The sequence below is a fragment of the Delphinus delphis genome, chromosome 7 (assembly GCF_949987515.2).
Source record: "Delphinus delphis chromosome 7, mDelDel1.2, whole genome shotgun sequence".
In the NCBI taxonomy this organism is placed as follows: domain Eukaryota; kingdom Metazoa; phylum Chordata; class Mammalia; order Artiodactyla; family Delphinidae; genus Delphinus; species Delphinus delphis.
The window spans coordinates 13,059,755-13,077,167 of NC_082689.1; the positions used below are offsets into that span (position 1 = coordinate 13,059,755).

Here is a 17,413-nt window from a genome sequence, read left to right on the forward strand (position 1 = left end):
GGATAGAGGGAAACAGGCCAAGCAGGAGAGTTGGAAACAAAATTGGTTGTAAGTAACATGAAAGAAAGGACCACTTCTGTTCACCACCGGATCTCCAGTACGACCAGGTAGGCACTCAAAGCATTGGCAGAATAAATGGCGGCATGAAAAGTAACATTGCTGAAGGCTGTAATCTACTTCGTTTGGTAACCTTGAGAGAGGGATTTGTGTTTGGTTTTGTTTTTAAGGCAGTGATTCTATAATGAACTTAGCCTTCCTTTGGTTCTGGCTCAACCACACAGTTCAAGTTTTTGAGGACAGTCAGATTCCAAATGTTCTTGCAGGTATTCCAATTTTTAATTCATAGATACGACTCTACCAAACATCTCTAGAAGGTGAAATCAGAAACCAGGAGATAGGGGCTTCCCTGGTGGCGCAGTGGTTGAGAGTCCACCTGCCGATGCAGGGGACACGGGTTCGTGCTCCGGTCCGGGAAGATCCCACATGCTGCGGAGCGGCTGGGCCCGTGAGCCATGGCCACTGAGCCTGCGCGTCCGGAGCCTGTGCTCCGAAACCAGGAGAACTATCCCAGTTCATTGTTTTGTAAAGACAATCATGAAGCGTTATCATAAATTAAGAGTTGAGAATGGCTTAAAACAAATGAAAGTTAAGAATACTTAGTTTGGGAGGTATGGGTGAAATGGAACAAACTTCCAGTTATAAAATAAATAAGTTCTATGGGTTTAATGTACAGCATGGTGAATACAGTTAATAATACTGTATTGCATATTTGAAAGTAGCTAAGAGAATAGATCTTAAAAGTCCTCATCACAAAAAATAGGTGATATGTATGGTGATGGATGTTATCTAGACTTATTGTGGTGATCATTATGCAACATATACAAATATTGAATCATGTTATACAGCTGAAACTAACACGTTATACCTTAATTATACTTCAAAAAAAGAATACCCTTAATCAACTATACTCCAATATATTAAAAAAGTTAAAAAAAAGAATACTTAAATTTTTTAAAGGAGTCTAAAGTGTTAGAAGTACTTGAAGTTTAATAAAAATGTTTTCCTCATTATACTAAATATATTTCTTTTCCTGTCCTATTTATTTTAATTGGAGTATAGTTGATTTACAATGTTGTGTTAGTTTCAGGTGTACAGTAAAGTGATTCAGTGATACATACACACATATCCATTCTTTTTCAGATTCTTTTCTCATATAGGTTATCACAGAATATTGAGTAGAGTTCCCTGTGCTATACAGTAGGTTCTTGTTGGTTATTTATCTTATATATAGTAATGTGTGTATGTTAATTCCAAACTCCTGATTTATCCTCGTTGCCCCTTTGATAACCATACATTTGTTTTCGATATCTGTAAGTCTGTTTCTGTTTTGTAAACTATATGTCAAAAAAAATGGACAACCTAGAAGAAATGGACAAATTCTTAGAAGGGTATAATCTTTCAAGACTGAACCAGGAAGAAATAGAAAATGTGAACAGATTAGTCACAAATACTGAAATTGAAACAGTGATTTAAAAATTTCCAACTAACAGAAGTCCAGAACCAGATGGCTTCACAGGCAAATTCTATCAAACATTTAGAGAAGAGTTAACACCTATCCTTCTGAAACTCTTCCAAAAAATTGCAGAGGAAAGAACACTCCCAAGCTCATTCTATGAGGGCACTATCACCCTGATACCAAAACCAGACAAAAATATCACAAAAAAAGAAAATTAAAGGCCAATATCACTGATGAACATAGACGCAAAAATCCTCAGCAAAATACTATCAAACTGAATCCAACAACACACTAAGTGGATCATACACCATAATCAAGTGGGATTTATCCCAGAGATGCGAGGATTCTTCAATATACGTGAATCAATCAACGTGATACACCATATTAACATATTGAAGAAGAAAAACCATATGATCATCTCAATAGATGCAGAAAAGGCTTTTGATAATATTCAACACCCATTTATGATAAAAACTCTCCAGAAAGTGGGCATAGAGGGAACCAACCTCAACATAATAAAGGTCTTATATCTCCTATTTATTTTTAATATATATGCTACACTAAACTAAAATTTCATGTTATTCAAGCCTATTAATAGGTAGTAAGTACACATTTAAAATTGTATGAACTTACATTTGTACAGCAATTTCTTTTTATCATGCCCCATTGTGGCCATTAGCCCACTGGCTTGTCATAAGCCTGTGAGGGAGGCAGTATGATCAGTTTTCAGTGCTTTATAATCATTTTAAAGGTAAAGAAAGAGTCTCATTAGGTCACTGGCCCAAAGTCAATGTTGGTCTGTAGATTCTAAGTACAGCCTCTTTTGCCTGCACCACAGAGCATCTCTAGGGATGATGCTACTGGTAAATGGGATACGTGTTGACCTGAGCAATGGGAACGCAGAATGAGAATTTGCACGGTTCCTGCCTTTTCTGTATCCTACACAAGACACAGCTTCTCAGGCCTCTCCTCCTTTCTAGTTAACTCCCATTATTTCATCTGATCTTTCCTCAAACTAAGCAGGCATCACACTGAAGCAATACAAAGGGCAATTAAAATATTTACCACATATTTATGATCAATTTATCTTCTCTACTGTACATGTTTTTAAAGGTGTTATTATAAAAGATCCTAAAATAGAATAGTAAATATATATTTTCAATATGACAGAATTACAATTTTTAAAAGCTAAATTATAATTTCCTTGGCATGTGAGTTTTGGTTGTATTCATAACTAAACTATTTTTTTCCTACTCTGAAAAGCTGTTTTGCTACAGGTCCAGTTCTTTTTCACTTTTAGCCACAAGGAAGTCATAAGCCCCTACTTAAATAGAAGCTGGTTACCATGGAAATCATTCTAATGCCACTGAATCAATATTTTGATTTTGCTGACATTTAATGTAAAAAGAAAAGACAGACCAAGATTTATAAAAGTCACTTTTCATCTTTGTTATAATGTTGATAGCTAGAAAAATTGTAAAGGAAACATATGTTCCGTAATGAACTCCAGTTAACTCACAATTATAAAGAATTGAGGATTCATAAAAGAGCAATGTACATATTTATATAATTTTGGCTTTAAGTACACACATATGCATGCATGCATTTGGACTCAAGAATTTTTTCCCATGTCTCAACTGAGCCCTGATTCTCTCCTGTTACTGAAGTCATAAGTTGGTAGAAGAGATTTGAATATATCCAGTTTTGCAATTGTCTTTTGATTAAGTGTTCTGAAGAGAAGGTGAAATTTGCATTGAGAATCACTCTTCCACAGAAGTTGACCATTTCTGCACTGAATCTTAATAGTCCATCTGGTCCACTGGCCACCCTCAAAGAAGCACTACAGCTGAAGGCTTCTCAACCCATCCTTAGAGGTCCTTCTGAGGAAAGATGTTGAACGTGAACCTAATGTTTAATAAGCCTCACTGACCATAAAGTAGTTTTCCAAGTCTGAGATAAGTCTTTGCTGCTGCTGTAATTTACTCACTGTCTCCCCTTCTGTCCTCAGAAGGAATAAAGATAACAGAGCTGCTGTCTTCTGTTTGATAACTAGCTATTTAGAGGCTTAGATCTTTAGATGGAGAAGGGATCTGAAAGAATTATGAGCTTCTCTACTTCAGGAATTAGCTACCTACAGCATCTCAGATGAATGGTAATAAGTTCATTCTTAAGACAATTGAATCACCACTCAAATGTTTCTTCTGTGGGACAATCATGATTTTCCACATGTGTCTACTTTGAATGCCCCAGGTCCCCTTCCTGGGGGGTGCTATTCGGAAGTGTATACGTTACACTGCTTCCAGGAATGTTTCCAGGAGCATTACGCTCCTGATAACACACTCCTTACTGTCTGCTTGCCTTGTCTGTTTTATTTTCCCCTCCCCTTCCGATGGGTCTTTCATTCCTCCTTATTCTTGAATCATTCTAGGCCCTCATCATTCAGAGACCACTGTTCCAAACCAGTAACCTGCTTTGGAAAACAATCTAATGTAAATAATTATGCAGTTTTCTGGCAGTAAAAGTAGGAAAGGGGTGATTTTTGGAAACAAGATCACAGGATATAAAGAGAAATGAAAGGCACAATATATCAATAGCAGAGGAAACTTAGGAACAATATTTAAAATTTACAGAAGGCAGATCTCTAGAGCCTTTTAGTTTATTAACAAGTAAATGAAACACCTAAATTGTCTCTAAAACATCAATGTGTTACAAGTTGAAGGACATACTGATGACCTTGACTCATGAGTAAAAAGGCTCAGAATTCTAATCTGTTCCAAGACATCAGAGGAACAATAGAGTTACACAAACAGACACACAGACACACACCCATCTTCACTGCAGTGATATTCATTATAGCAAAACAAACTGGAACCAACCTAAGACCTCATCAAAGAGATAATGATTAAATAAAGTATCATGATGTATATGCCCCTCCTAAAAATGGTGTTTCCCAACAAACTGAATGCCATGGAAAATAGTCACAAGAAAATAACTGAAAATATAAAACACAGAACTCTATACACTAGGATTTCGATTCTGTAAATATACATATACACATGTTATTCACACATATAATCTCACAAACACACACTCATGATGTATTTTTACATATATGTGAAGTAGGAAAAAACTGAGCATAAGTGGAGATTTTCCCTATAGAATGCATGGGTTCGCTCCATCTCCAGGCACTTATTTGTATTCTTCAATATACTCTGAAGATTTTTTTTCTTTTTTTTTTGGCTAAATAGGCACTTGGACACCAATATGGGAGAAAGGAGAGATGAGGCTATTAGAAAAGATGGTACATGCTTCCTGGGCACTCGTCTCATGGACTAGGTTTGAGCTTCGGTAGAAGGATTAGACCAGAAGATGAGGGAGCTTTTGTGAGGGACTGGTGAGCCCAGGTGACAAAGAAACCTACCCAGTTGAGGAAAGGACCACCTGGCTTCCGCTCTCTGCTGCAAGCTACTGGGAAACTTGGAACACTGGGCGCTCAGGGAAGCCAACTGGGGAGAATGTCAGGGACAGACAGGGTAAGAGAAAGACCTTGGGACCTCATACAGCCATGCTCTCAAGTTGGTCACTGGCAGCACTGGACACCCTGAAGCATTTTCCACAACTGACACACAAAAATCTGAATGCGTCTGTATCAAAACACACTTGCAACTACTCTCCCACCAAGGGACTCTCAGGAAAAACTCAGGAAAGCTGAAACTTATTTATTCAAGCAAGGCTAAAGAGCTGGTGAGATATAGTGTTAACCTGACCTAATTTATAATCATAGACCAGCAAGGAGACTAAGATATATTTGATTTATGTATTTCATGGCTGAGGAAAAATATAAATATAGGTAGAAATAGAATAGAGATTGAAGTAGAGACTTTAATATGTATACGTGCACACGTGTGTGTATACTACAAGCGTACACACAAACATGCATAAATTCATATTCACTGGAAGGAAGTACAGCAAAATGTTAAAAAAATGATCATTTCTAAAGATGATTACAATTTTTCTTCTTTATATTTTCCTGCATTACAAAGCTCCCTAATGATCACGATACTTCTATAATCATACAGATAATACTAATAAAAGCAAGAAAATATAAATTTTAGACATATTGCTAGGCAAGATAATTTTCTAATGATTCAAAGCTTAAAGGGAGCTGGAAAACTCATATATTGCTTTCCTTTTCCGAGGCTATAAATTAAATACATTTTTCTGGGTGTCATTTGACAACACCCAGATAAATAGCCATCCCCCCTGGATTCCTCTTTTCTAAGACTCAGGGGGAGGGAGACAGGACTAGGCGACCCAGGGAGGAAGGCAGATGCTGGTTAGTATGCGGATCCAGACACGTGGCCTGAAGTTTCTTTCTAAGTGAAGTGGGCCTGGCGGGTTTTACCTTCGTTCCGCTCGGGGCCTTTCCCGCTCTTACTGGCTGCCGTGCTGTTGACCGTCTCGGACGACGTGCTCAGCTTGGTGCTGGGGTCCCTCTTGGGCTTGGGGGGTGGTTGTCTCCGGGAGCTACAGCTGCTGTCATCGTCTGTGCCCCCGACCGAGTGCAGCGACTGCGACCTCACAGAGAAGCCACTGGAGCAAGGATGGGGCAGCCTGTCCTGAGGAGCGGGCATCGTCATGAATCCCATGCGGAAGTGTTTGCCCACGTAAGTTCCTTCGTGGCCTCGCCCTACTTCTCCACCTATGCTGTAAAAGAAAGACGAAACCCGCGCCAAGTGAGCCAGGATGTGCAAGATCATGGGCACAAGCATATCTATAACTGTTGATAGTTCACATTTTAACTTGACACTGGTGAAGAAACGTTTCCAATAACATGAAAATATTCTATGCTTTTGCATTCAATATGACAGTAAAGCAAATACAATTTAATCATAATCAGAAATTCTGGTATCCTAGTATCCACATACTCTCAAAATAGTATTCTAAAGAAAAAAAAAAAAAAGCTACCACGTAGCACATTTCATCTTCAATTGCTTTTCTCTACTTTCAGGTAAATCTTGTCTGTGGCTTAAAAAGGAAAAAAGAATTCCTTGTGACAATGACTTGTAGATTGCCTTTTTTTTTTTTAATTTTTATTGGAGTCTAGTTGATCTACAATGTTGTGTTAATTTCAGGTGCACAGCAAAGTGAATCAGTTATCCATATCCATATATCCATGCTTTTTTAGATTCATTTCCCATATAAGCCATTACAGAGTATTAAGTAGAGTTCCCTGTGCTATACAGTAGGTTCTTATTAGTTATCTATTTTATATACAGTAGTGTATATATGTCATAGACTTTTGACACATGACTGAGGTCAAGGGGGCAGCATTTGAAACTCTTCTCCACTTCATCAAGATCTTTTTTTTTACTTTTACCTAGTTAATATAGAGGGAAAAACAAAACAACAACAACAACAAAAGGGGTTCTGTTACCAGTACAAGGGGGGAGAGAGAGATAGGAAGTGAAGAGGAGGTAAAGGAAGGAAGGGAAGGAGGGAGGGAGGGAGGGAGGGAGGAAGGAAGGAAGGAAGGAAGGAAGGAAGGAAGGAAGGAAGGAAGGAAGGAAGGGGAAAATACTTGCTTAAATCAACAGAATAATTGTTAATCTCTCTCGGGTTTCCAGAATCCTTTGGTTACACTAGTAACTTAGTTCTACTAATAGATTAGTCTCACAGAATCAAATAGCAGCATCTGATAAAGAGATGTATCCAGAGTTAAAATCTCATCCGATCCTAGGACAGTCCTATTCAGAGTATGCAAGGTTTCCAAATGGAAGGTTTTTAAGTTTTACATTGGAAAGTTTGAACAGAAATTTTAAAATATATAAGAAAACTCTCTCAGCTTGAAGCTCAGTTAATCATATATGAAATGACTGTTGGGCACCTTTCTATTCTATTAAGTAATGGTGACTCTATGAAGAAAAAGGAAATGAATGTCAATATGAATTTTTAAGAGAGGTTTTTCTAGAGTTTTCCCCATTTTTGCTCATTCACCAGTAAAGGAAACAAAAAGAAGAATTGTTAGAAATATTGGGTTGATTTTCTTAGACATGTATGAAGTAAAAAAGTGTCTTTGAGTATATGAATTTTGGAAGCCTGTTGAATCTACCTTTCCAGATATAAATTTTTTGGGGCCTTTTTTTAATCTTAATTTTAGCTGGCTCTTTATTGTATCTTTCATGACTCTAATGTTTGTCATACATTTTACATTCCAGTGGGAAAAATCATGGTAAATATTTGTTTTTCCCCCTTCGCTGAAGGAGTTATGACAATTATATGACCCTTGTGAATAGAGCCAGAAAGGATTCAACAAGAATATGTGACTCTGATTCTGGTATTTAATTCTGATCACAACTTGCTATTCAACCACAAATGTTTTCTTTTTATATTTATTTCATTTTTTTTTCTGAGCATTATGAGTCGATATTCAGGTACTAGATATACTATCTTTGCAAAGCAAAATGAAGAAATATCAGTGCACTAACTGGAGCAGTGGATACCTAGAAGCATGAATGAAATCAAGCAAATGTCTAAGTGGAAGTTTTCACATCGTAGTAGTCAGTATCCTAAATCCGTGTAGTGTTTTCACCTATTTCACGTTCTGTGCTTTCTTCAAGAACATCAACAAAAAATTAAACTAGAATAAATTCAGATGGAATGGCTTGTGAAAAATCAGTAAGAATTTAAGGCAGAATGGTGTGGTGGAGGTGAGATCAGGGTGTGATGGAATGGGAAGATTTGTCATTGATTTGTGATGACTGTGACAATCTTTCTCATAGAAGATGAAATATTTGATCTCATCTAAATTTGCCTCAATCATTTTGCATGTCTTTTCCTTATTTCTGCTGCCACATTACTGAATAAAAGGTGCTTTGAGGATTATTTAGACAGTCATTCCCAGTAACATATCCACGTGAGGGGATTTATGCATGTATTAATGCACATAGGCAGTTATGAGAGTTATGAGGAATAATTGTATCAGCAATTTCTCTGTTACTTTTGACCTAAATAGGGCCTACACATTTTCCCAGATAATTAGCTCTGCTGCTTCAAAATTACATTTTTTCAGCATAAAACAATTTCCTGTAACTCTTTATCCTTTTGTTCATATATGTAATGTGTACACACATAGACACACACACAAACACACACCACACACAAACACTTTTTCCAAAGAGAAATTCAGTGTATGCTTTAAACAATGGCAGGTCTCAGGTACAAATTCAATTTGACCAGGCTGTGAATGCAGGATGAAGATGTGGGGCTATGGTAAGTTGGATAGAAAGGCCGTTATCCAAGGCTGAGGGTAAGCAATAAAGGCTATGGTACACCTAGGTTCAAGAGACCAGTAAAGATGATTAATCTAAAGGAAATTGAATATTATGAAACATAGCATACAACTAATTCCTGAATTTAGGATAGCACCATGTGGAGATTTTAAAAATTCCTAGACCCATACTAAGGACAAATACCTAACCATATTTGTTGAATCAGGATCTCTGTAGCCAGTTAGCCATGCTCTGTAACTAATGAGTTTCTTAAAAAACTATATCCAGATGTTTTTTGGTTTTTTTTTTTTTTTTTTTGCGGTACACGGGCCTCTCACTGTTGTGGCCTGTCCCGTTGCGGAGCACAGGCTCCGGACGCGCAGGCTCAGCGGCCATGGCTCACGGGCCCAGCCGCTCCGCGGCATGTGGGATCTTCCCGGACCGGGGCACGAACCCGTGTCCCCTTCATCGGCAGGCGGACTCTCAACCTCTGCGCCACCAGGGAAGCCCCTATCCAGATGTTTTTGATGTAGTCAATCCAGAAACCCCCAGAAACATTAAGAACAATAGTTAGAGACATTAATGAGCTGACATCTGTTAGTTAGAAACAGCCAGGGAAACAGAGTTATCAGAAAGTGGGACAAAGGAGACTTACCAGAGACCAGGCAAAATATCACAGGTAAGACAAGGTACAATGTATTAGTCAGATCTTGTTAGGTTATCCTGAAGTAACAAATAATCCCCTATTCTTAGTTATTTTTAACAACACAGGTTTACTTCTTGCTTGTATTCTTTGGGTCAGCTGTGCATCAGCTGTGGCTGTATTCCACATGCCTTTTTCATTCTCGGATCTAGCCCCTGCTGAGATATGTTCTCATGGCAGAGAGAGAAAAGCACTCACGGAACCACACAGTGTCTCTTAAAGCTTCTGCTCAGATGGGGCATGTAATGTTGAACTCACATTCCATTGGCTAAAACCAGTCTTATGGCCAAGTTTGATGTCAACAGAGTGGGGACAGATTCTCTTCCAACAGGAAATCACTGCAAGTTACGTGACAATATGTGGGGATGCATAATCCTCTTCCAGGTAGGGGACCAAATACAGGTACAGCACTTGTAGCATATGCCTCTGAGATCTCCCTTCAAGAGGGAACTTGACATTAGGAATGAAGGTAGCTGACAACTAGTGACACATTGAGGGGTTTTGTGCTTCTTGCCCCCATAATTCTGGTCTCTACCTAGTTAGAAGTCTTGGTCTCCAAAGCGGGCATACTCTTTCTCAAAGATACAGTAAGGGTCCCATTGAACAACAAGGCTGTAGCTGCCTCCTAAGTAATTTGAGCTCCCTTTGTATAGTGGCCAGCAGACAAGAAGACAGGTCTCCATTGTGGAAGAGATCATGGACCCTGATCAATAGGAGGAAGCGGAGCTGCTGTTACAAGATGGTTCAGAGAGAAAAATGTATGGGACCGCTCTGGTTACTCCGTTGCCCAGCTGTGAGTTTGAAAGGTCACCTGCAGCAACCTGGCCCGAGAAGGTTTTGTTGACCAGATGTTCCAACCTCTCGTTAAATTAGTCTCACCACCAGGCAAGCCACTGAGACCAGCAGAGGTGTTAGTTGAGAGTGAGGTGAATTTAGAATAAGTGTGGGAGGAGGGAGGTAATGCATATCAATTGCAACCCCCATATGAACTGCAGTGAGAGGAGCTACAGTTTCTCACACCAACTGTCCCCTCGTAAGTTTTCCCTCATGAAGCATCTGACAGGATCCATGAAAGAGCTGGTCCCCAAACCTGCAGAAGAGCATCTGCTGAGCGTAAGGGGTGAATGGCGGCAGCCATGAAACTTCTCTAAGGACAGCACTTAGCTGACAGCCACCAGCCATAGAGTCTTCAAATCGGATGCAGCATTTAGGTCAAGGCCACTCTGCCCGTGGAAAGCTCCTAGCTAACAGCTGAGCATATGAGGTATGGGACCTGGCTATTTCTGCCCAGTGTGGGAGTGCTTGTGTCTGAGTTTCCCTGTTGGGCTGGCTGAGACTTGCCCATAGCTACACCATGGTCTGAAGCTCTTCCTATCCAATTATTTTTCCTTCCCCTTCTCCTTCCACAGGTGTCATGCTACGTTGTGGTCTGAGGCTTTTTCTGCCTATTCCTGCTCCCTCCTTATCCCAGGCATTCTCCTCAATAAATCTCTCCCTCTAAATTTCATCTATCTTGGTATCTGCTTTCTGGAGGTCATGAACAAACATTGTTGGGAACGATCATACAATCTATGACATTCAGAAACCAAAGAAGCAAGAAAGAGAAAGTCTAATAACAAAAGTGAGACCCCAGAAATAAGAAATGCCTGTGAAAATAGGACAGTCTCTTGCTTCAGACTGAGTATTTAAATGCTGGTTGGGAAAGTAGGAACTAACTCCACTATAGGAATAGTTGGCTTGAAGTGAAAATTACGTGGGCTGAAGAAAGCAGAGTCTTTTTGCAGTAAGACTCTAGTGCTCAAGATAGATTAAGCCTGACACATCTCATGTTATAAAAATAAAAATAAGTTTCATAACCCTGAATTTAAAGAAGTACACTTTTTCTCACACAATGAAGGTAGTTGTCTGTTGGTTTGTTTGTCTATTATAAAATTAAAAAAAAAATAAAGTACTACTTAAATCAAAGTAAGTTGTTTTCCTAGAAGTAATTGATAAAATATTTGTAAACTTCTCCAAAAAAGTTATTGGCTTATGAACAGACCTGGACATTTGTGCTCTGGAATCACTGAGTTGTGGTTTCTATCCTCATCTCCACCATTTAGCACCTCTACTTTAGCTGCTGAGCCCAAAGACCATTTCCTTAAGAGATAAATAGTAGTATTAGCCTCATGGAATTGTTATCAAGTTTACCTGAAACGCTACATATGAGGCATTTAGCATGGAATCTGACATATCATATGCAGTCGATAATTTTAGCTTTACACTTCCTACTTTTAAATTCTGTCCTCCTGAATTCTGTTTATGGGATCATAATGTGCAATGTAAGGCCATATCTCTAGAAAAAGTGGCATATGGTACCATGTAACCTCAAAAAACTGTGCACAAAGTCAAAACAAAATCTTACATTTAACTCAAGATAATCTAGGCAAACACAGTCTCCATGTTCTTAACTTTCTTCAGTACTTGCTTTGATTTTTTTTAAAGTACCCGTTGATCGGGACTGACAAAGAAAGGTACAAAACAAGAACTTCAGAGCTGCTTCGACAATGCTATTCAATAGAGATTGTTACTTGTCTTGCTGTCTTCTTGAAAATCCATCAACATTAATGTTTTATGTCTTCTTCTGAGAAATGCTTCCTTTCAGAGATGAAAACGCAACCCCTGAGAAGGGTGAGCTGCTAAGGTGAGATGTCAACTCTAAAAGTGACAGAGGCACTGCTTCTCTGTGTCATTTTGAAGCAAATATGCCAATATCTCATAGTAGAGTATTCCTGGGAACCACTGGAAAAGAAAAACCAGAATCCCGGTTCATATGTGTACCTTCTTTCAAGGATATCTAGGAAGTTGGGATACAAACAGTGTTGTTACTAGGAGTTTGCTTCTTGCTTGGAATTTTTTTTTTTTTGTAACAGTTCTGTGAAGCTAAGCTCAAAAATCCATCTCTGACACTGATGCATAATCCAGTATATTTTTACCTTTGCAAAGTTCTGAAGCCCCTGGAAAATTTCTGTTGATTTTTCAAGAAGATGTCTTTATCTCTTATTAGGGCAAGGGATTATTCAATCATAAAGTAAATGGGGTAAATCTGAAAGGGAGGTGGAGACTATATCTCTAAAGGAGATAATAAAATTTACCTGTGGGCAAGTTTACCACTGTCATCTGCTAAGTATTCAAAATTTTCATGTTAGGCATTTTTACAATGAATGAGCAGAAGGAAATCAATATCGAGATTTTATTCATTAAAATTACTACTTAAAAAGTTTATATTTGATGCTGTCTTCCTCTTGCCTTCTCTGCAAATACGCAAGACCTAACACTGATGACCCTATGCTGCCCTGTGAGTCCCGCTAGCCCACTCACCAGAGGGACCCCCGCTCTAGAACTTGCCCTTTCCCCCCTCAACACTGGCCTATTCTTGGTATCATTTCCAGCTAAAACAATCTGTGCTTATGAAAAATTATACATAGAAAGAGCCAAAAGATTGGTATGTTATACTTTTTCCTATTTTGACAGGCAATATGCCTCAACCCATAGTCTGACAGTTGAGAGAGAGGTGTGATTCATTACATCCTCCGTGAGTTTTGGCAGATGGCAATCGTCATACAGTTCATCATCCCAGCCCCATTAGGCCTTGATGAGCACAAGTGGCACTTCACATCCACTCACCTTGAGCCTCATGCAGGCGGGAGTCCTGTCTTCTCGCTCACTATTATAAACACTGTCACATTATAGGTGCTCAAACATACTTGTTTTATGAAGGCAAAAAATGAAGAAAGGAAGTAAATCCACTGTGGAGATAGATTAAATACATAGATACACAGATACATAGGTAGATACATACATACACATATATATAGGTACATAGATACATACACACATAGATAGGTACATAGATAGATAGATGATAGATGATAGATAGATAGATAGATAGATAGATGATAGAGGGCTTAGAGAATTTTGTGGACACTTGTCACTTGTGCTTTCAAGGTATTCATTCTCCCTAATTCTAGCAATGATAATTCCTACGTGGAGATCAGTCTTCTTCCTCTCAGTTTAACATGTTACGCAGACTCAGCCAATCAATCACTAGATGCCCCTGGCCACCATGACTATTGTAGGGACTGGCAAACTGGTGAATCAGAGTAAACCTTGGCACTGGGTAGCATCTCAAAATGCCTCAGCCCTCTTGCCACTACAAAGAGAGACTAGTGGAACCAGGTCTGTGGCATCGTAGACCTGGATCTAGATGTGCCTGCAGCTAGGTAAATCCTAGGGCCCTTCAGTTTTGTCAAATACTAAATTCCATTTTGTTGAAGCCCGATTTAGTTGGGTTTTCTGGCACTTACATTGGCATACAGTCCTAAATGAGCCAATACAATGCAGCAATTACTAAATAAATATTATTGGCTAACATGTCAGAAAATGCAGTTGATATCAGGAAAGGACTAGGAATGACACAGAGCAGGAAATGAGTGCATCATTCTTATTTATTGCTGGAAAATATCCTTCCTTTTTAACAGTATAAGTGGAAATAATTAAGTGTCGAATAGGTTTGCCCCATATATATATTTTTGATCATGCAGTACACTTTGATGTGGAAACTTCGCTCCAGTAACATTAAACTGTGTTCATATTTTCTTCCAAATTGTTCACTCACCATTACCCTCAATTTCTTCCCTGAGCCCCACTTGCTTATTCAAAGCCATAACCTGTGGATTTCTTGCCTTAGGCACAAACATTCATTGTCACCACTTCATATCCTCCATGATATCTATTTTCTACTTTTGTGCTCCTGATATCTTAACTCTTCCTCATGTTTTTCCAGACATCAATTTCCGGTGTCTGGCTATTTATTGGTGCTTCTTGGATCTTAAGGTCAAGTGTTAAAAATGGGATCTTTACACATCTTTTTATTACCTACTGTGGTGAGCTATAATAGCAAAACAAAACTAAATAAAACAAAACAATGGGAAAAAAGAAACCTGTCCCGAAGAGAAGGGATTCAGTTTCTAACTCCAGATGTTATATTTAAAATTGATATGCTTAAGCACTGTATTATTTCTCTTTGCTAAGCTACTTCAACTCTGCCCAAAATTTGGTGTCTCAGAAAGAATATTAAATATGTAATCAACCATTGAGTAGCTATCTGATTTTATGTAGGAGGTACATACTTTCTGAGCTTCCATTACCTTTATCTTTATATAAGGGAAATACTTTCCAGAGTTGTTATAAGAAATTAAAATAAGATTAAAAAATGTCAAAGATACCTAGGAAGGTGTCCAATCCAAGTTGAGCCTAGACAAATATTAAGGCGCCTTCCCTAACTTCCTGGTTTGCCAGGCAACTCTGTAACAGTTTTTACCTGTCCGTATCCAGTTATAAGGAGGGCATTTTAATGATAAATTTCCAACCTATGCACCATAAAAGAAAAACTACTTTAACAGTATAAAGGCATTTTGCTTATTTCTGTAAGAGGGCTTTGACAATAATTGTCAGGCAATACACTTCCAAATCCAAATTAGGGGAGAAAAAAGATCTTGCTTGAAAATGAAGGAAAAGTAACAAAAATAAATAATTTATCTGTTCTGTCATATTTGTGGGTATAATATAGAGTTGGGCAAATTTTCGAATGGATTTTATGGTTTTTTTCTATCAAAACTCCATGATAATTCAAGATTTTTATGAAAGTTAGGGCTTAAGGTAATCATGGCTAGAGTTATGCTTGAAACAAATATGTCATTATTTATCATAAGTGCTTACTGCCAAGAGTTTGAAGTTGATGTTGCAGCCCATTGATTTAATGCTTAGTCATAAAATAAAGTGAGGAGGTTAGTGGGGAGTAGAGAGATTTTTTTAACCTTTATCAAAGTTCCTATTATTCACTTCTTAGTCTCTAGAGAGATGGAACTGAACTCTAATGTTTATTAAAGCCAGAACAAATTCTATGGGACATCTTTAAGAGTCTTATTTTTACTTGAAACATGTCGAGTGCTTTTAAGATTAGCATATGTTATTATCTATGGTATTTTGGAATCTAAAATTAAAACATTCCTCATTTCTATATACAAATAATACTTCTCTACTCCTTAAAGTGTCATGGCTTGAAGAAGAGACAGTATATGGAAAATTCAAATCCTATAACGATATTCAGATTCAACTTAGAATATAGTTTACAGAAGTTCACATCGTGGGAGATCTTTTCCAAAAATTCAACCAAAGAAGGGGAGGTTCTGGAAAATATATTTTTTTATTTGTGTCTTCAAAACTAACATAAGCTTTGAATATGGTTTGCGAACATGCCAAGTTTTCACAAATGAGTTTAGCTAACCATATGTGGCTCATTTCTCAATCTAGAAGTAGAAGCTAGAAATACAGAATGTTAACATATAACAGCCTTGAACTTCCTGAGTAGAAGGCTACCTTAATGCCAGTTTAAAGTATAGTGATGAGTTTGGCTTTCTAAAAGTATCATTTTTATGGAGGAAGAAACAATTCCCTGTGTTGAGGCATTTAATTCATTTACTCACCATTTATTCACAAAGTATTTGAATGCCTACTCTTGCTGGGCAGTGACCAAAGCTGAGGGGTCCGTGTCCTCAGGGCATCACAGGCTATTGAACCAGCATGATTTAAGTGCCATGCGATCAGATGTTCTCTCAGAGGAAGTACCAGGCAAGTGCAATGGAAGCACAAGTCCTGGGGCCCCAACCATGGCTGAGGGTCTGGGAAGTCCCATGGGAGAGGAAGTGGCTTTTCAGCTCATGCAGAGCATGAGTAAGACTTAATCAGGTAAGGGAGAGAAGTGGAGAGAAGAGAATGTGTGTGCAGACATTTGGAATCGAGAGAAACTGAGAAATTAGAGTTATTTGGGTAGAACTTCATTGGACCTGTTTGTCTTGTAATTCCAGTGGCTGGAACTGTACTTGGCTCAAAGAGGGTACCCAGTAAACATTTATTAACTAAATGAATGGAGAACTGTATATATGGGCATAATTCAAGAATAAACTCCCAGGTTTCTTAAGCACCAGGACGGATGATAGTTTTATTTAATTTCCTCCTTTCCTTCACTTGCCATTTTCTTAGTTTATGATGAAGGAGAAAGGAAAAATCTGAGAATACTCGCGCACTGTTAATTCTTGTCCTTGTTATAAGAGTAATCCGAATGCAGGGATCAGCTTAATCCCCTCTTCTCCATCTCCCCCGGTCTGCCTGGGTTTAGGTGCTCATAATTTCAGGACTAAATTAATGCAATTGCCTCTTAGCGGATCTTTCTCCACGGTGCTGCCAGATTTATCCTTGTAAGTGCAGATTTGCTCATGTCACTCCCTAAATTAAAACCCTTTGATAGCTTTTCTATTTCTTCAGATGAAAAATCCAAACTTTTATGTGACACTCATGGTCTTTTCAGATTTGGATCCTATACCAAGTCTTATCTGCAACATTCTCCCTCCTTGAACTCAAAATTACCCTAATATAACACGTTCCCACTTTAACTTTGTTCCAGATTGTTGATTCAGGGATAAAGTTCAAGATTGACTGTATGCAAAGGGTGGCAATGAGTCTTGAGGACACAGACAGGTTCAATTGTGACCTCAGCCAGCAGTCATGCTGCTCTGTCTGCTTGAGCTTCTTCCTTTGGCTAAATCATGTTTAAAGATCTAATTCAGATGTGGTTTCCTTGACAAAGGCTTCTATTATCAGCCAGGCTTTCTCAAGGTTGATCTCCAGGCCTCTGGCTGTCAGGGCTGCCAGAGGGCTCTGTCCTTCTCCATATCAGAGCACCTCCTCTATGGCACTCTACGGTTGTCATCTGTGAGTTGATCTCTTCTGGTCTGTGAGCTGCTTGAGGGACAGACCATGAATTATTTGCAGCAAGTGGAAAGTAAGTAGAGATAATGGAAGGCAGGGAAAGATATGATCCAC

The 17,413-nt window shown here is 38.5% G+C and overlaps 1 protein-coding gene across 1 annotated transcript in view; it reads right to left on the reverse strand.

Annotated features, from left to right (window-relative positions):
- The window catches only part of NYAP2 (neuronal tyrosine-phosphorylated phosphoinositide-3-kinase adaptor 2), a 246,692-nt gene that overhangs the window by 145,145 nt on the left and 84,134 nt on the right, over positions 1-17,413 (reverse strand). Inside the window, exon 2 of the mRNA XM_060015500.1 lies at positions 5,922-6,223. Coding sequence (XP_059871483.1) covers positions 5,922-6,223 — 302 coding nt within the window. The remainder of the gene's footprint in view (positions 1-5,921; positions 6,224-17,413) is intronic.